General features: G+C 38.4%; 1 protein-coding gene across 22 annotated transcripts in view; it reads left to right on the top strand.

Moving 5' to 3' along the window:
• DYM (dymeclin) overlaps positions 1–20,361 on the top strand; it is a 400,594-nt gene that overhangs the window by 41,479 nt on the left and 338,754 nt on the right. For all 22 annotated transcript variants that reach the window (XM_055299796.2, XM_055232593.2, XM_055232612.2 and 19 more), the window contains exon 3: positions 19,790–19,842. In XM_055299796.2, coding sequence (XP_055155771.1) covers positions 19,790–19,842 — 53 coding nt within the window. The remainder of the gene's footprint in view (positions 1–19,789; positions 19,843–20,361) is intronic.

Consider the following 20,361-nt stretch of genomic DNA (forward strand, 5'->3'; position numbering starts at 1 on the left):
AGTTAAATATGTTTATTCTTATACTGTGACATTGGAGAAGTTACTCAGCTTCTCTATTTCTGTCACTTGTAAAGTGAGGATACTCCCATTTCCTCGGTCAGCTTCTCAGGGTTTTTAAAAGAAATCAAATGAAATAATAAAGGTGAAAGAACTTTGAATAGTGTATATAGGCCTGTACAAAATGCAAGTTATTTCAGCAAATTTATTTGCATGTGAACAATAATATGCTAACCTCTTTAAACACATTTCTTTTGTAGAAGGTTAAATAATTCTTTTTCTAAATCCCCTTCTCCCTTGTCAAAATGATTTATTTAAAGTATAACACAAAAGTCAGTTTCAACTCAATTTATTTAATTTTAATTTTAATTTTAATTTTTTTGAGACAGGGTTTTGCTGCGTTGCCCAGGCTAGAGGGCAGCTCATTGCAGCCTCCACCTCCAGGGCTCAAGGAGCAGCTGGGACTACAGGCACTCTATCGTGCCCAGCTGATTTTTTTTTTTTTTTTTTTTGGTAGAGAAAAGGTCTCATTATGTTGTCCAGGCTTCGACTCAATTTTAGACAAACAGCCCCCAATCCTGAATTAGTAAATTTCAGATCAGTGAAGTCTGCTAAATGTATATAATAAGACTTTTTTTTTTTTGAGGTTGTGGTGTTATTATACAACCAATTAGTAAGCTTTTTTTCTAAGATTATATATTATTCAACTTCTTATTTTTGTTTTGCCTTAATCCCTGAGGACCAACGCCATGGCCTGGCAGTGTCCATTGGTACCTCTTATAATACTTAAAAATCCAGTGGCTGGGTACTGTGGCTTATGCCTGTAATCCCAGTACTTTGGGGGTCAAGGCAGGAGGATTGTTTGAGGCCAGGAGTTCTAGACCAGCCTGGGCAACATAATGAGACTCCATTGCTACAAAAAAATATTAGCTGGGCATGGTGGCACACACCTGTAGTCCTGGCTACTCGGGAGGCTGAGGTGGGAGGATTGCTTGAGCCCAGGAGTTCTAAGCTGCAGTGAGCTGGGATCATGACACTGTAATCCCGCCTGGGGAATGCATCGAGACCCTGTCTCTAAAACACACACACACAAAATCCAAAGTGTTCAGATGAAGAAGAAAGAGACAGATGAGTTAGTAGAAAAGCAGATTGAGATGACAAAGGAAAAAAGTGTTGGATGATAGAAACCACTAAAGAGGCACAAATCGTTTCTTCAGGTACTACATATAGGCTCCATGACCTAAGTCACAGAACATCAACTAAGTTAGCTTAAGTGTGCTGCTTCTCTTGACCCCAGTTGTGAGTATTTTACTTGCAAACTGTAGCCTGCCTGACCTGCTACACCAATTGACCAACATATTGTAAATACCTCTTGCATATTTTCATATGTGACAATTATCAGGACTAGGTATTTAGTTTATTAGATGGTCCATGTTATGTATTTATTTTTATTGTGGAAACTTGAATTCTTGAACTACAGGCTTCATATGAAAGAGGCTTTTTTTCCCTACCAACAAATATTTTTTCCTTACTAATTTGTCAGGATGGGAAAACTAATTGACATCCAACAGTGGTACTCTGTTGATGAATGAAGGGATACATGCTTTAACGCCAAGCTCTGGTCTTTTTATTCCATCATTCATGAGCTGTGGTGGGGTCTCCCCTGAGTTGTGGTGGAGAGCAGATCTACCATCAAGGCCACAGTTGTTTCTCTTCCATCACCTCCTGAATTGTGGCTGATGACATTTGGAAGCATTTTCTGCTTAAGCAGCAATATAGTCGATCATGTGTCTTTATAATGAACAAATATAACCCAGAATTTTTTATTTAACATTTGCTAAGTTTTTTTCTTTTTTTTCTTTTTTTTTTTTTTTTTGAGACAGAGTCTCCCTCTGTCACCCAGACTAGAGTGCAGTGGCGCAATCTCGGCTCACTGCAACCTCCACCTCCCAGGTTCAAGCGACTCTCCTGTCTCAGCCTCCTGAGTAGCTGGGACTACAAGTGTGAGCCACCATGCCCAGCTAATTTTTGTATTTTTAGTAGAGACGGGGTTTCACCATGTTGGCAGGCTGGTCCTGAACTCCTGACCTCAGGTGATCCACCTGCCTTGGCCTCCCAAGGTGCTGGGATTACAGGTGTGAACCACTGTGCCTGGCCCACATTTACTGAGTTTTTACTTTTTCTGTCGCAACTGAATATTTCTGTATTTTGTTGACTAGACCATTCTTGAAGTTTAGGCCAGAGCTGTTTGTTATGTGAGAGGGTTCTCACACGAGTTGAAGTCCATAGAGGTTATAAACTCTGTATAATATTTATGTGCCCCATCCCTCTTATTATTTAATACAACAATTGATTGCCTGGGACAGCTAAAGAATTTAGGTCGTGTTGAATAGGGTTCCTTCTAAATTTACATGACATGGTAATAATTTGCTACTTAGACATCATACCCTTTATGAGTTCCTCTGTAGGCCATTTTAGAGGGAAAACAATCCATATTTGTAATAAAGCTTTATGCTTGCTTACTGTCATCACATACTTATTTGAGTTAAAGATAACTGGATTTGGTGTCAAAAGATCTTGATTTGCAACTTTGCAAATTTAGCAATGTGTGGAAGATTATAAGCCACAATTATGCACTACTGGTGGGTAATCTTTCTGGAATGTAATTTGCGACATTCATCAGAACAGAAGTGTTCATTGACCTAGCAATTGCACTTCTAGATTTATGTTAAGGACATAATTGGACAAGTTCAGAAATATATGCAGAGAGACATGTGTAAAGACATTCATAGCAATGTTTATGGTAGAAAATTGCTAACAACTTAAATGTCCACCAGTAAGATCGGCTACATAAATAAAAATGGTGCATCTGCACACTGGAACAACATATAGCCATTAAAAATAATCCTATGTTTTTAGATATGGAAAAGGACCTACAGCATATTAAGTAGTTAAAGCCAGGTATAAAACTATGTGTATAGCATAATATTTTTCATGCAAAATTGTGTATATATTTTAAAATGTATATGGTATATTTATTTAAATTTTTAATATATTTGTATAGCTTTTTATGGTTCAGAGTTTTTTTTTTTTTTTGAGATGAGGTCTTGCTATGTTGCCCAGGCTGTTCTTAAATTCCTGGAATCAGGCAGTCCTCCCCTGTCAGCCTCTTGAGTAGCTGGCACTACAGGCATGTGCCACTGCACCTGGCTGGTTCAGTTTTTAAAACTTTCTTGGAAATAATGTAGATTGATTAAAGGTTGCAAAAATGTGCAGGGTGGTTCTTTAGCTCCCATAGTTTCTTCTAACTGTAACATCTTGTATAACTAGAATACAGTATAAAAAATAGGAAACTGACATTGGAACAATCCCCAGAGCTTATTGAGATTTCAGCTGTCAGTGATACGGTTTGGATATTTCGTCCCTTCCAAATCTCATGTTGAAATGTGACCTCCAATGTTGGAGGTAGAGCCTGGTGAGAAGTGTTTGGGTCATGGTGGCAGATCCCTCATGAATGGCTAGCACCATCCCCCAGTGATGAGTGAACTCTTGCTCAGTTAGTTCACACAAGATCTAGTTGTTTAAAAGAGTGTGGCATCTCTTTTCTTTCTCTTTCTTGCTTCTTCTCTTGCCTTGTAACATGCTGGCTCCTCCTTCACCTTCTGCAATGATTGTAAGCTTCCTGAGGCCTTACCAGAAGCTGAGCAGATGCTAACACCATGCTTCTTATACAGCTTGAAGAACCATGAACAAATTAAACCTCTTTTCTTTATCAATTACCCAGGCTCAGGTATTCCTTTATAGTCATGCAAAATGGACCAACACAGTTATTTATCTGTGCATTCATTTGTTTGTTTATGTATAGCTCTATACAGTTTTATCATGTGAGTAGATTTATGTAACCAACCATGATCAAGATACAGCGCTTACCCTTTATAGCCACACCCATCCTCTCCTCCCCATCTCCATCCCTAATTCCTGGCAGCCACTAATTAGTTTTCTATTTCTGTAGTTTTATTTCAGCAATATTATGTAAATGGAATTTTACATTACGTAACATTTTGAGAAGGGCTCTTTTCACTCAGCATAGTGTCTTGAAATCCATTGAGGTTGTTTATGGGTCTCACTTGTTCATTCCTTTTTAATTGCTAAGTAGCGTTCTGTGTTGTAGATGTGCCATAGTTTGTTTAGACAGTCACTCATTGAGGGACATTTGGATCATTACCACTTTTTGGCTGTAATGAATAAAGCTGCTATGAAATTCACGTACAAGTTTTTGAGTGAACATAAGTTTTCATTTCTTTGAGATAAATGTTCAAGAGTGCAATTGCTGTGTTGTGTAGTTAGTGCATATTTAGCCTTATAGGAAATTGCCAAATGGCTTTCCAGAATGGTTGTATCACTTTACTTTCCCACTAGCAATGCATGAGAGAGCCAGTTTATCTGTCTCCTCGCTGGCATTTGATGTTGTCACTATTTTTTATTTTTGCAATTTTGATAGGTGTTTAGTGTTGCCTCCTGGTGATTTTGGGATGGTTCATTTTTTACAATAGTAAAAAGTAATAGCCACTTTCTTTTTTCTTTTCTTTTTTTTTTTTTTGAGACAGAGTCTCACTCTATCACTCAGGATAGAGTGCAGTGGCATGATCTCGGCTCTCTGCAACCTCCATCTCCCAGGTTCAAGTGATTCTTCTGCCTCAACCTCCTGAGTAGCTGGGATTACAGGTGTGAGCCACCACACCTAGCTAATTTTTGTATTTTTAGTAGAGATGGGGTTTCACCACTTTGGGGCCAGACTGGTCTGAAAATCCTGACCTCAGGTGATCTGCCTGTCTCAGCCTCCCAAAGTGTTGGATTACAGGCGTGAGCCACCATGCACATCCAAAGTAATAGCCATTTTCTTTTAAAAAATAAAAATAATGGCTATCCTAGCCTGAGCAATCAGGCAAGAGAAAGAAATAAAAGGTACTCAAGTAGGAAAAGAAGAAGTTAAACCATCTCTTTTTGCTGACAATATACTTCTAGAAAATCCTAAAAACTCCTCCAGAAGACTCCTAGAGGAGATAAATGACTTCAGAAGGATACAAAATCAGTGTACAAAAATCAGTAGCATTTCGATACATTGATAATATTCAAGCTGACAGCCAAATCAAGAATGCAATCCCATTAACAACAGCCTCACAAAAAAGAAAATACCTAGGAGTACCTCTTCCCAAGGAGGTGGAATATCTCTATAAGGAGAACAATAAAACACTGCTGAAAGAAATCACAGACAATACAAACAAATGGAAAAACATTCCATATTCATGGATGGGAAGAACTGACATTGTTAAAATGGCCATACTGTCCGAAGCAATCTACAGATACAATACTATTCTTACGAAACTACCATGTCATTTTTCACAGAATTAGAAAAAACTGTTCAAAAATGTGGAACCAAAAAAAGAGCTTGAATAGCCAAAACAATCCTAAGCAAAAAGAATAAAGCTGGAGGCATCACATTACCTGACCTCTAAGTATACTATAAGCCCACAGTGACAAAACCAGCATGGTATTGGCACAAAAAGAGACCAACGGAACAGAATAGAGAACCCAGAAATAAAGTCATATACCTACAGCTATCTGATCTTTGTCAAAGTGGACAAAAATAATAAGGAAAAGACTTCCTATTCAATAAATGGTGCTGGAATAGCTGGCCATATGCAGAATAATGAAACTGGACCCCTACCTTTCACCATATAAAAAGTTTAACTGAAGATGGATTAAAGATTTAAATTCAAGAACACAGAGTGTAGGAATCCTACAAGAAAACCTAGGAAACACCATTCTGGACATCAGCCGTGGGAAAGAATTTGTGACTAAGTTCTGAAAAACAATTGTAGCAAAAACAAAAATTGACAAGTGGAATCTATTTAAAGAGCATCTGCATAGCAAAATAAAAAATCAACAGAGTAAACAGACAACCTACAGAATGGAAGAAAATATTTGCAAACTACATTCAACAAACATCTAATATCCAGAATCTATAAGGAATTTAAACAGTTCAACAAGCAAAAACCAAATAACCCCATTAAAAAATGGGGAAAAGGCATGAATGGACAATTTTCTTTTCCTTCTTTTTCTTTTTCTTTTTTTTTTTGAGATGGAGTCTCACTCTGTCACCCAGGCTGGAGTGCAATGGCACAACCTTGGCTCACTGCAACCTCTGCCTCCCAGGTTCAAGCAATTCTCCTGCCTCAGCCTCCCGAGTAGCTGGGATTACAGTTGCCTGCCACCATGCTCAGCTAATTTTTGTATTTTTAGTAGAAGTTTCACTACGTTGGTCAGGCTGGTCTTGAACTCCTGACCTCGTGATTCACCTGCCTCGGCCTCCCAGAGTGCTGGGATTACAGGCGTGAGCCACCGTGCCCAGCCATGAATGGACAGTTTTCAAAGGGAGACATATAAGAAGCCAACAAACATATGAAAAAGTGCTCCACATCATTAATCATTAGAGAAATGCAAATCAAAACCGCAATGATTTGCCATCTCACACCAGTTAGAATGGTGTTATTAAAAGGTCAAAAAATAACAGATGCTGGTGAGGCTGCAGAGAAAAGGGAGTGCTTATACATCGCTGGTGGGAATGTAAATTAGTTCAGCCACCATGGAAAGCAGTCTGGAGATTTCTCAAAGAACTTAAAACAGAATTACCATTCACCCAGCAATCCTATTACTGGGTATATATTCAAAAGAAAATAAATAGTTCTACCAAAAAGACACATGCACTTGTATATTTATCACAGCAGTATTTGCAATAGCAAAGACATCAAATCAACCTAGGTGCCCATCAACAGTGGATTGGAAGCTGGGCATGGTTGCTCACACTTTTCATCCTAGCACTTTGGGAGGCCTAGGCGGGAGGATCACTTGAGGTCAGGAGTTCGAGACCAGCCTGGCCAACGTGGTGAAACCCCATTTCTACTAGAAGTACAAAAATTAGCCAGGTGTGGTGGCATACGCCTGTAATCCCAGCTACTCAGGAGGCTGAGGCAGGAGAATCGCTTGAATCTGGGAGGCAGAGGTTGCAGTGAGCCGAGATTGCGCCATTGCACTCCAGCCTGAGTGACAGAAAGAGACTCCATCTCAAAACAAACAAACAAAAAACCCCAGAAAAAACAGCAGTAAATTGGGTAAATAAAATGTGCTATATATATGCCATAGACTATTATGCAGCCATAAAAAGAATGAATTCATATCCTTTGCAAGCAACATGGATGCAGCTAGAGGCCGTTATCTTAAGGAAATTAACATAGGAACAGAAAACCAAATACTGCATGTTCTTACATACAAGTGGAAACTAAACATTGATTACTTATGTATATAAAGATGACAATAATAGACACTGGGGACTACTATGGGGGGAAGAAGGAGGGGGACAAGGGTTAAAAAACTGTTGGGTACTTTGCTCAGCACCTGAGTAATGGAATCATTCATATCCCAAATCTCAGCATCATGCAATATATCCATGTAACAAATCTGCACATGTACCCCCTGAATCCAAAATAAAAGTTGAAATTAAAAAAAAAAAATACCTAGACTTAAGTCTTTGTTCTGCCACTTAGTATTTTCTTTATCAGTGTGAATATCTCATCTATAATAGAAATACTATCTGCTATTCCTTTTTCACAAGATGGCTGTATTAAATAAAATAATATATTCAAAACCATCTTGTAAACTATAAAACATCATACAAATGTAAGTTGCTTAATATCGAGAGATGTCCTAGGTGTGAACAAGGATGTTGATTTTCTTTGTCATCTACTAGGTTTATACTTCTGTTGTAATGAAACATTAATGTAAATAAAATCAAAGCAGATCACCTACAGTTGTTTAATAGAGCTGCTTTGGTACTATTTCAAAACATATAACAGCTTCAAAATTACTAAATGATGTTTTATACTCCCCTCCTGCTCAGTGCAGGGGAAGATAAGGGAAGGCTGATAAATTAGTAATTTAAGTGTGTATTAAGGGATAAATAAATAAATATTTGACAGTTTAATACTTGTGGGTTTTGTTGTTGTTTTGGGGGAGTTAGGGAACTCATATTTATTGAGCTGTGTGCTGTGCACATTCCACACATTGCCATATCATCTTCATAGCTGTCCTATGAGTTGGTGGCATTTTTACCTCCATTTTACAGATGAGAACTGAGATTCTCAAATTAAGTAATTTGGCTAGGTCATACCAGTAGTTAATGAAGAAGCTGGAACTTAAATATGCAGCTTCAAAAATCGATCTCTTTCCATTATACCAGGGGCATATCTGCTTTTCAGTAACAAGCACAAGATTGGAAATCTATGTGAACAGTGTGCAGGAGTTTTGCTAATTGATGGCAGTGGTTAAACTGAGAGGTAGAGTACACTTGGTGTATATGTTTTAAACATGATCCGCCTATGAATCCAGTGGGTGCAGAGATGTTCCATATTCTTGCTGTTGGAATTCCTTCCTAGTATTTTAATTTGGTCTATAATTGTAGTGAAATTAAACAAGAATTTTTTAAAGATTATGTACTTGATTGTGTTGTGATTTAGTAACAGTTAGTGGTTCATCCAAATCTGCTAGCCGGACACTTGGCAGCAGTGGTTCATTATATAGGGATTGTTGTGAGCACATGGTTAGACTTTATCATATACACTAGTGGAGACCTGATTATTGCTGTCATTCTCATCTTTTTCTTCCCCCCTAAAAATCTCAGGATGGTTGTAGCCAGGGTCAGATATTTAACCATTATATATCCTGGCCATCTTGCTGCTGCTCTAAGAGTTTTGTTAATGTTTGTTTTTTATTTTGTGCTTAATGACTCCCCATTAGATGTAGGATGGAATCCAAAGTCCTTAGCATGACATAAGGATACTTCATTCTTTTGCTCTGATTTACCTTACCAGTCTTCTCTGCAACCTACACTTCATGTAGAGGGTGTGAGGTTGAGGTTGATGACAGCTGTCTCCCTAGGGAGATTCTCTTCATGAAATCGAAGGAAGCAAACAGAATATGGCCCAGAAGTGGCAATGGTAATGTTTAAGAGCTTCACCTATAGTTGTGAACATTTTCTTTTTTCTTTTTTTGAGATGGAGTTTCGCTCTTGTTGCCCAGGCTGGAGTGCAATGGTGTGATCTCGGCTCACTGCAACCTCCACCTTCTGGGTTCAAGTGTTTCTCCTGCCTCAGTCTCCCAAGTAGCTGGGATTACAGGCGCGCATCACCACACTCAGCTAATTTTTGTATTTTTAGTAGAGATGGGGTTTTGCCACGTTGGCCAGGCTGGTCTTGAGCTCCTGATCTCAGGTGATCCACCCGCTTCAGCCTCCCAAAGTGCTGGTATTACAGGCATGAGCCACCTCACCCAGCCTTGTTGTGAAAATTTTCATAACCATTTCCTTACTGAATTATCTTCCGGGTAGCCCAACGAAGGTTCCTAACCATGTTTCAGATTTTGTGTGTGTGTGTGTGTGTGACAGAGAGAGAGAGAGAGAGAGACAGAGAGAGAGAAAGGTTGATTGATTGATTCTTGGGCATAGTTCTCCAATCCCCTAGTAATTGTTCATTGTGATGTCACCAGCAAAACTGACACAAAGAAATGACAGATGTTTGAGATGAGGGTGTCCCAATTACCCTGATTTGATCTTACACACTGTATACATGTATCAAAATACCACATGTATCCCACAAATATTTACAATTATTATGTATCAGTAAAAAACAAAGTCAAACTGAGATTCCAGTTTTATGACTCCCATCTGTTTATGTTGCTGCTAAAGTGGATAGTGTGGCCATCCTCTGAGAAGAAGGCTTCTAATATATGGATTGTTTCAGGGAGAGTCACACCTGGTCATTGGATCAGTATGGTTGTTGAGAGTTTAGATTGCTTAGCTACTTTGACTAAGAGATTACTAGTTTTAAGTATCCCTAATTTCCCACTATTGACAGTTTTCAAATTGACCTGGAGGTGTGGAATTTATGTATGCATTAAACTTGAAGTATACTGTGTGATACTTATTTAGTCTGAATTAGTATGAATATTTGACACTGCCTTTTTGCCCCCTTTTACTTGTTTTTACTGCCCAAATCTGCCTTCAGAAACAACATTTGGTTTCTAATTGTAATATTCTTGGAAACACTGGCATATTTTTACAGTACCACTTTACTTTTATTTACTGCAAATGATGATTTGCTAGTTGCCTGCTGCCAGAACATCTGAGCTCATTTGTTTAACTAAAACAGTATTGTGCATAGATGCCTGTAACAGGCAGCAACAGTTACCAACCACCCCAGTTCCTTACCACCTCGTTATAGCTCTAAATCAAGCAAATGGGAAAGCAGATTATTCTTAAAATGTTCCAAGAAGTTTAGAAAATTGAGGGATGGAAGGATGAGAGGAAAGGAATTCTATTATAACAATTGGTGTGTTGCTTTTGGCAGGGGTGTGCCTGGCTGATTTATTTTGTAGAAATAAGTAACACTTCAGAGTGCAGAAATTGCAGGCATCCTGCAACAAACAGAGCTCTATGACTCCTTTAGTTAATAAATAATTACCAAGTGGTTTTTTTCTGGCTGAGCCACTGTATCAGGCACAGTGGGGGATGTATAAGTGAATGAGATTGTCCTGTTCTCTTGGAGCTTATAATGTGGGCTCTGAAGATGCTTCTGCCCTAAAGTGTTGATTGTTGAATGAGGCAGTGGCAGTGGTGCCGTTTCAGATTGTGGCCGTGTGTTGGGGGATCCAGGCCTGGGGGACATAGTCACAGAATGGCAGGTGCTGGCTGGCTCACCACAGTGGGGAGCTTTCAAGATAATTCTGACAAATCAGACTGCTTCAAAAGGATATGCTCTTTTATATTTGGAAAGAAAGAAATGTCTTTTAGTCTGGGTGCCATGGCTTACACCTGTAATCTCAGCACTTTGGGAGGCCAGGGTGGGCGGATCACCTGAGGTCAGGAGTTCAAAACCAGTCTGGCCAACATGGTGAAACCTCATCTCTACTAAAAATTCAAAAATTAGCCAGGCGTGGTGGCAAGTGCCTGTAATCCCAGCTACTTGGGAGGCTGAGGCAGGAGGATTGCTTGAGCCTGGGAGGCGGAGGTTGCAGTGAGCCGAGATCACTCACTGCACTCCAGCCTGGGTGACAAAGGAAGACTGTCGCAAAAAAAAAAAAAAAAAGAAACAGGAAAAAAAGAAATGTCTTTTAAAAAATATTTTAACAGAAATTTAAACTTGAGTGGCAGACCTTGCCTTGAGGGCTGGAGACTGGGAGGTGTTTCCTAAGGAGCCAGGGGAAATAATTCTGTCTTCTGGTAATGAAGGTCTGAGTGGTGTCTGACAGTGCCTAACTGCCTGCTCTGTACCAGGCTGGAATACTGTGATGAACAAGGAGCCCACAATCTAGTGGGGGCCATAGACAAGCAACTGGGCAATCTTACTGCCACCGTGCTCAGTTTTATGATTGAGAGCTGTTGGGTGTTGGGGTGGAGAATGGACTTCTTACCTTGTCTTAGGTGAGACCTGATCAAAGAAGGCTTCCTGGAAGAAGTGATGTCCAAACCAACCTCACTAATATATGTTGGAATTAATCTCCTTTTCAGGCTCATACTGTTGTAAAAATAAACCAGAGCCCTGTTTTGGTTTTTGTTTATACCCAAAACAAAAATGGAGAGACTGAACTTGGTATTCCAGCCATCTAGAATACTTTTCCAGCTTTGTAGTTTGTCATTCCCCTGTGTTGATTAACCACCCCTTCCCAGGGCATGCCAGGCTCTCTGTGACTGCCATGCCTCTGCATACACTATTCTCTTTGTTCTGCCTGCCTGATGTCTCTTGGCCCTTCAGGAAGAATTGTTACTTCCTCCAGGATGGCCTCTTTGATTCCTCCCATGGTATGTTGAGTGCACATCCTGTGAGCTCACACACAGGGCTGGTTTCATAATTCATACTTCCCCTGCACTGAACAGTCTGTCTGTTTCTTCATTCCTCCATGTAGCCTGGAGGCAGAGGCAGCATCTTTCACGAAGCCTAGCATGTCCTAGGCACCCAAGCACTATTTGCTGAATGAACAAATTTAGCAGCTTCAAAGATTATAGCCATATGTGTATAACTGAAACTCTTGGTTCCAATCAGCTTTAAAAGAGAGTGCCATTGACTGAAGAAAGTGAAATAGATTTTATGCATGTGGTCTAGTTATTAATTTCATAAAGCTTTTTACAATCCTTTGCATTTTATACCTCTTTTACTTTTTGTCTGAGTAACCATAAACCGAGTAATTCATAGTTCCCACTTCTTGCCAACTACTAATGTGTATCATTAAATCTGACCACAGTGATTTATTAATTAGAAGTCTTCTGGTTGTCAACAAAAATCAATTTTACTTAATATATGCCAGAAAAAGGAGAAGATGTGATGAAGAGACTGGAGTGTCTCATAGAATCCAAGATCAGGAACATACTCAGGCTTCTGGAAGAACTGGTCCCAGGAATTGGAAAGCCAGCAGCAATCCTGAGAGTCCTTTCTGTTTATGTCTTTCTTTCTGCAAAGCTTTTACTCATCTTTCTTACTAACTGGCTTTCTCTGCCACTCTGTCGGTAGAGGATGGCCTCCCACAGCCCTTAACTATACAGCCAAGTTCCAGCCAAATGGAAAACCTGTCTTTCCATCTCAATTCTAAATTCTCTAAGACTTGGGCTAGGCTTGGGTTAGATGTCTATCCCTGGACTAGTCAGCTGTGGCCAGGAGTGGAGACATGCTGCATATATGTGTCTGCCTCTGCTCACCTCTGAAAAGTAGGTGGGAAGATAGAAAAAAGGGTAGGGAGGCAGCAGACAGAGAGACAGACAGCAGAGAGACATTGTAAGGCTGGCAAACACTTTATAAATATCTAATATGGTGAGTCTCCATAAACTACTACCCTTAAACTGTATCATAGGATCACTTCTAGGTTATTTTGTTAAAAAAAGTCAATCTTGTGCAGCCATAAAAAATGATGAGTTCGTGTCCTTTGTAGGGACATGGATGAAACTGGAAAACATCATTCTCAGTAAACTATCGCAAGGACAAAAAACTAAACACCGCATGTTCTCACTCATAGGTGGGAATTGAACAATGAGAACTCATGGACACAGGAAGGGGAACATCACGCTCCGGGGACTGTTGTGGGGTGGGGGGGGGGGAGGGACAGCATTAGGAGATACACCTAATGCTAAATGACGAGTTAATGGGTGCAGGAAATCAACATGGCACATGGATACATATGTAACAAACCTGCACATTGTGCACATGTACCCTAAAACCCTGAAGTATAATAAAAAAAAAAAAAAGTCAATCTTAGATGAAACTTAAAAAATTTAACTTTAAAAAGACGATATCTTTTAAAATATGCATATAATTTGAGACTCTTAAGGTAACGGGATATTCACTATAGTTAGTAAGTCTTAGCTTTGTATGTATATATGATATTTTTTATGCATGACACTGTCTTTAATTGCTGGGAGGTTCTAGCAGTTCTGTCCAGCAGAAATACAAGATAAGCCACATTTGTAATTTAAGGTTTTCTAGTAGCCACATTGAAAAAGTAAAATGAAAAAGATGAATTTAATTTTAATGTTTTTTATTTAACCCCAGTTTCCCAGATATAATCATTATATGAATATAAAATTAATGAAATGTTTTACATTCTTTTAAAAATCTTTGAAATCTGGTATGTATTTTATGCTTTAGCAAATCTCAGTTTGGACCATTTCAGGTGGTCAGCAATTACACATGGCTAGAACTAAGAGCAATCAGTTTTCTTCCACAGTTTTTCTAAAATTTTCTTGTCAAAAACCTTGATGGTATGAGTCACTCTTTTAAAAAGTGCAATTCACCAGCAACAGAAAAGAACCCTGGAGGGGTACAGGTTTTAAAGCTGCCACAAAAGAGTTGCCCATTTGGAGGATTTACTGCACCGTGTGTATTGGTAAAAAAGAAAACATAATTTTTAACCAAGTCACCAGGCTCTAAAGCCGGCTCTTATTCTTCTCAGACTTCTGATTCCTGGAATTTTACTTGAAACTCCTTGGATGCCTCAGTTTGCTCATCTATAGAAATAAGGTTTATAATGGTCCTGTCCCATAGAAGAGATTTTCATGGAATTTAAGTGCACCAATATATTTGAAAGTGTTTTGAAAGATATTTAAAGGGTTAAACAAATGTGAAGCATTATTTTAATTTATTATCTATGGGGAAATTACTACATTTTAGAATCAATAATAGTTATTGTTTTTAAAAAGTTTCATTTTGTTGACACATAATTGTACATATTTATGGGGTACCATATGATATTTTGATGCATTATACATTGTGTAATGATTAAATCAGGGCAATTAGCATATCCATCACCTCAAATACTTGTTATTTCTTTGTGGTGAGAACATTCAAAATTATTTTAGCCATTTTGAAATGTAAAGTACATTATTGTTAACTCTAGTCACCTTACTGTATAATACAACACCAGAACTTATCCCTCTTATCTAATGTAACTTTGTACCTGTTGACCTCTGTCCCTCTCCCTGCCTGTCCTACCCAGCCTTCAGTACCACTATTCTACTGTTTACCTCTATGGGAGCAACTTTTTAAGTTTTCACAGATGAGTGAGATCATGTGTTATTTGTCTTTTGTGCTTGACTTATTTCACTTAATGTCTTGTGGGTTCATCCAGGTGCCGCAAATGACGGGATTTCATTTATTTTTACACCTGAATAGTATTCCATTGTGTATATGTACCTCATTAAAAAAAATTCATCCATTGGTGGATACTTAGGTTGATTCCATATCTTGGCCATTGTGAATAGTGCTGCAGTAAACATGGGAGTGCAGATATCTCTTTGACATACTGATTTTGTTTTCTTTGGATATAGAGGTTGAGTATCCCTAATCCAAAAATCTGAAATCCAGAATGCTCTAAAATCCAAAACTTTTTGAGCACTGACGTGATGCTAAGAGGATAATGCTCATTGTACTATTTTGAATTTTGGATTTTTGGATTAGGGATGCTCAGCTTTAATGCAAATATTTCAAAATCGGAAAAAAAAATCTGAAATCAGAAATGCTCCTGGTCCCAAGCATTTTGCATGAGGGATGCTCAATTTTTATACCCAATAGTTGGATTATTGGATTATATGGTAGTTCTATTTTTAATTTGTTGAAAAACCTCCCTACTGTTGTCCTTAATGGCTGTACTAATTTACTTTCCTAGTGTCTTGGTCTGTTTTGTGTTGCTATAAAGAAATACCTGAGGCTGGGTAATTTATGAAGAAAAGAGGTTTATTTGGCTCACACTTCTGCAGGCTGGTACCAGCATCTGCATCTGATGAGGGCCTCAGGCTGCTTCCACTCATGGCAGAAGGTGAAGGGGAGCTGGTGTGTACAGAGAACATATGATGAGAAAGGGAGCAATGGGGCAGGGAGGTGCCAGGCTCTTTTTCACAACCAGTACTAATGGGAACTATTAGAGTGAGAAGTTACTCACTTCTGAGGGAGGGTATCAATCTGTTCATAAGGGATCTGCCCCCATGACCCAGACACCTCCCATTAGGCCCCACCTCTAACATTGGGGATCAGATTTCAATATGAGGTTTGTAGGGATCAAACATCTGAATTATAGCACCTACTAACATTGTACAAGAGTTTCCCTTTCTCTGCACCCTTGCCAACATTTGTAATTTTTTGTCTTTTTAATAATAGCCATTCTAACTGGGTGATATGATATCTCATTGTGGTTTTGATTTGCTTTTCCCTGGTGGTTAGTGGTGAGGTATATTTTTCATATACCTGTTGCCATTTGTATGTCTTTTTTTTTTTTTTTCTTGAGATGGAGTTTTGCTCTTGTTGCCCAGGCTGGAGTGTAATGGCACGATCTTGGCTAACTGCAACCTCTGCCTCCCAGGTTCAAGCGATTCTCCTGCCTCAGCCTCCCAAGTAGCTGGGATTACAGGCATGCACCACCACACGTGGCTAATTTTGTATTTTTAGTAGAGATGTGGTTTCTCCATGTTGGTCAGGCTGGTCTCGAACTCCCGACCTCAGGTGATCCTCCTGCCTCAGCCTCCCAAAGTGCTGGGATTATAGGCATCAGTCACTGGACCCGGCCTTGTATGTCTTCCTTTGAGAGGTGTCTATTTAGGTCTTTTGTTCATTTTTAAATTGGATTTTTTTTTTTTTTTTTTTGCTGTTGAGTTCCTTATGTATCCTGGATGAGTCCCTTGTCAGATGCATAGTTTGTGAATATTTTCTCCTTTTCTGTGGATTGTCTCTTCACTTTGTTCTTTCCTTTGCTGTGCAGAAGCTTTTTAGTTTGATATAACCCTATTTGTCTATTTTTGCTTTTGTTCTCTATGCTTTTGAGGTCTTATCCAACAAGTCCTTGCCCAGACCAATGTGCTGAAGCATTTACTTAAGTGTCTTCTAGTAGTTTCGTAGTTTCAGGTAGTACATTTAAGTCTGTATTTTAAGTTGATTTTTGTAAGTGGTTAGAGATAGGGGTCTAGTTTCATTTTTCTGCATGTGAATATTGTTTACGCAGTACCATTTATTGAAGAGATCGTTCTTTTCCCAATGTGTGTTCTTGGTGCTTTTGTCAAAAATCATGTGTGGATTTATTTCTGCGTTCTTTATTCTGTTGAACTATCTGGAAAAGAAATAAGGTAATACATTTACAGTAGCTATTAAAAAAACCTAGCAATAAATTTAACTGAGGAGGCAAAGATCTCTGCAATGAAAACTATAAGATATTGATGAAAAAAATTGAAGAAGACATAAATAAATGCAAAGAATATCCCTTGTTATGTATTGGAAGAATAAATATTGTTAAAATGTCTATGCTATCTAAAGTGATCTACAGATTCAATGCAATCGCTATCAAAATACCAGTGATATTTTTCACAGAAATAGAAAAAAAATTCTAAAATTTCTATGGCAACACGGAAGACCCAGAATAGCCAAAGCAATCTTGAGCAAAAAGAGCAAATCTGGAGACATTACATTACCTGATTTCAAAATATACTACAAAGCAATAGTAACCAAAACAGCATGGTACTGGTATAAAAAAAAAAAAACACAGACAAATGAAACAGAATCTATCATTTATTGAGGATTTACTTTGTGCCAGGCACTGTTCTAAGTGCTTTATTGATATCATATAATTAATTTAATCATAATAACCTTATGAAGGTACTGTTACTATTTCTGTTTTATATATGAGGAAATTAAGACATAAAGATTTAACAAACCAGCCCAAGGTCAACTGTCTAGTAAGTAGTTGAACTGGAGTTGAAATGCACTTAAAAAAATTGTGAAGTATACACAATGTAAAATAATCATTTTAACCATTTTAAAGTATATAGTTCTGTGGCATTAAGTATATTCAGATTATTGTGCAACCATTAACACCATCCATCTCTAAAACTTTTTAATCTTGGCAAACTGAAACTCTATACTGACTAAACACTAGTTCCCTATTCTCCCATCCCCAGCCCCTGGCAACCACCTTTTTACTTTTTCTCTTTGAGTTTAACTCCTCTAGGAGCCTCATATAAGAGGAATCATACAATATTTATCTTTTTGTGGCTGGCTTATTTCGCTTAGCATAATGTCTTCAAGGTTCATTCATGTTGTAGCATATATTGAAATTCCCTATTTTATTTTTATTTATTTATTTTTATTATTATTTTCTTTTGAGATGGAGTTTCTCTCTTGTTGCTTAGGCTGGAGTGCAATGGTGCCATCTCAGCTCACCGCAATCTCTGCCTCCTGCATTCAAGTGATTCTCCTGCTTCAGCCTCCCGAGTAGCTGAAATTGCAGGCATGCACCACCATGCCCAGCTAATTTTGTATTTTTAGTAGAGATGGGGTTTCTCCATGTTAGTCAGGCTGGTCTTGAACTCCCGACTTCAGATGATCTGCCAGTCTCGGCCTCCCAAAGTGCTGGGATTACAGGCATGAGCCACCGCACCTGGCAAAATTCCCTATTTCTTAAGACTAAATAATATTCCATTGTGTGTATGTACATTTCATTTATCCATCTATCTGTTGGTACACATGTGGGTTACTTCTACGTCTTGGCTACTGTTAATGAAGCTGCCATGGACACGAGTGTACAACTATCTCTTCAAGACCCTGCTTTCACTTCTTTTGAGTATCTACCTGAAAGTAGAACTGCTGGGTCATATGGTAATTTTATGTTTAATTTTTTGAGGAACTGCCATATTTTTGCCATAGTGGCTGCATCATTTTACATACCATCAGTGCACAAGGGTCCTAATTTCTCTGCATCCTTGCTAACACTTGTCACTTTCTGACTTTTTTCCTTCCTTCCTTCTTTCCTTCCCTCCTTCCTTCCCTCCTTCCCCCCTCCTCCCCCCCTCCTCCTCCTCCTTCTTCCTCTTCTTCTTCTTTTTTTTTTTGAGATGGAGTCTGACTCTGTCTCCTAGGTTGGAGTGCAGTGGGACGATCTTGGCTCACTGCAACCTCTGCCTCCTGGGTTCAAGCGATTCTCCTGCCGCAGCCTCCCAAGTAGCTGGGATCACAGGCGTGTACCACCATGCCCGGCTAATTTTTGTATTTTTAGTAGAGATGGGTTTCACCATATTGGCCAGGCTGGTCTTGAACTCCTGACCTCAAGTTATCCGCCCTCCTCAGCCTCCCAAAGTGCTGGGATTACAGGTGTGAGCCCACCTCGCCTGACCTCTTTTTTTTTTAAATAAAAGCCATCCCAATGGGTGTGGAGTAGTATCTCACTCTGGTTTTAGTGTTTCACTAATGACTAGTGATGTTATGCATGTTTTCATGTACTTATTGGCCATTTCTATATCCTCTTTGGAAAATGGCTATTTAAGTTATTGGTCCATTTTAAAATTGGGTTGTTTGTTTTTTGTTGTTGTTGAGTTGTAGGAGTTTTAAAAGTATATTCTGGATATCAATCTCTTATCAGATATGTGATTTACAAGTACTGTTTTCCATTCTGTGGGTTGACTTTTCACTCTGTAGATAGTATCCTTTGATGCACAGAAGTTTTTAATTTTGGTAAAGTCTAGCATGTCTGTTTTTTTCTGTTGATACCTGTGCTTTTTGGTGTCACATCCAAGAAATTGTTGTCAAATGCAATCTCAAGAAACATATTTTCTTCTAGGCTTTATTTCTGTCTCTGTCTATCTGTGCCTCTTTTCTCTGTGTCAGTTTGAGTCTGTCTCTGTATCTGTTTCTGTATGTTTGTATCTTTGTATCTTCTATATATTTATAAACCACCAAAACATATATGTATCGTCTCTCTTTTCTTGCTTTATTTCTTCCTTTTCCTTTTTTTTGTAGAACTTTTTGAAAGTATTGTAGAAATCATGACACTCCATGTATTTCCTAAAAATAATAGCATATTTCTAAACTATAATTAGTACTGCCTTTAGAATCGGGCACACAGGGCACCTGCCTTGAGCTCTCTACTTTGGAGTGCCTTTCTTGAATTTTTCTAAGTCTCCCTGCTGCCTCAATGCCTGAAAGGCAGGGTGCCCCAAGCTCTTCCCTTTACGAGTCTCATATTTAGAATTACAGTAAATTTCCTAAGTATATTGAAAATTGAAGCCTAACTTTTTTTTTTTTTGCTGATCTTATTGTTCACTACTGTGTACCATATTTTTCTTCTAAATTATTTTTCTTATCTTTATATATTTCTTTGATTAGCATGTACATATTTAGTATTATAGTCATTAATTACCTTTATTCTTCTGTCTCTCCAGTACTGAGTTGAAACTCTTGGAGGAAGCAACCATTTCAGTCTGCAGGTCGTTAGGTAAGTGGGAAAAATGTGTGTGGGGTGTTGTTTTCAAATTTTGTTTTAGATTTTGATAGTATAATATGAACTGAATTAATGAAGTAATTATTCTTCTTTGATAGCAATAGTAATAATTTTTTCTATTCGTGGCATTCACAGATGCTGCTAGAAGGTACCCTTCAGTCAATAGCAATATGACACATGCTTGGCTATATCTGCAGTAGTGGTAATGGACTCTGCTAAGCCATAGACACTCTTTCGGCTTGTTCTTTTTGTGAATTTTCAAATACTGAAAATAATGTGATTTACCAACTGCTGTTATTGACTATGTTCACCAGAATAATATTAAAATCTATTAAGAATATATATTAGGAAGTTTCTATAACAACTTGATACTATGGCAAAGAGCATGGAATCCAGAATCATTTTATGATTTTAATTTCAGCTGTGCTACTTATTAGCTGAGCCTTAATTTCCTCATGTAAATTGAGGATAAGGACAACTATTTACAGGATTCTTATAAGGAAAAATTAGGTA

This window comes from Symphalangus syndactylus, chromosome 1 (genome assembly GCF_028878055.3).
Source record: "Symphalangus syndactylus isolate Jambi chromosome 1, NHGRI_mSymSyn1-v2.1_pri, whole genome shotgun sequence".
Classification (NCBI taxonomy): domain Eukaryota; kingdom Metazoa; phylum Chordata; class Mammalia; order Primates; family Hylobatidae; genus Symphalangus; species Symphalangus syndactylus.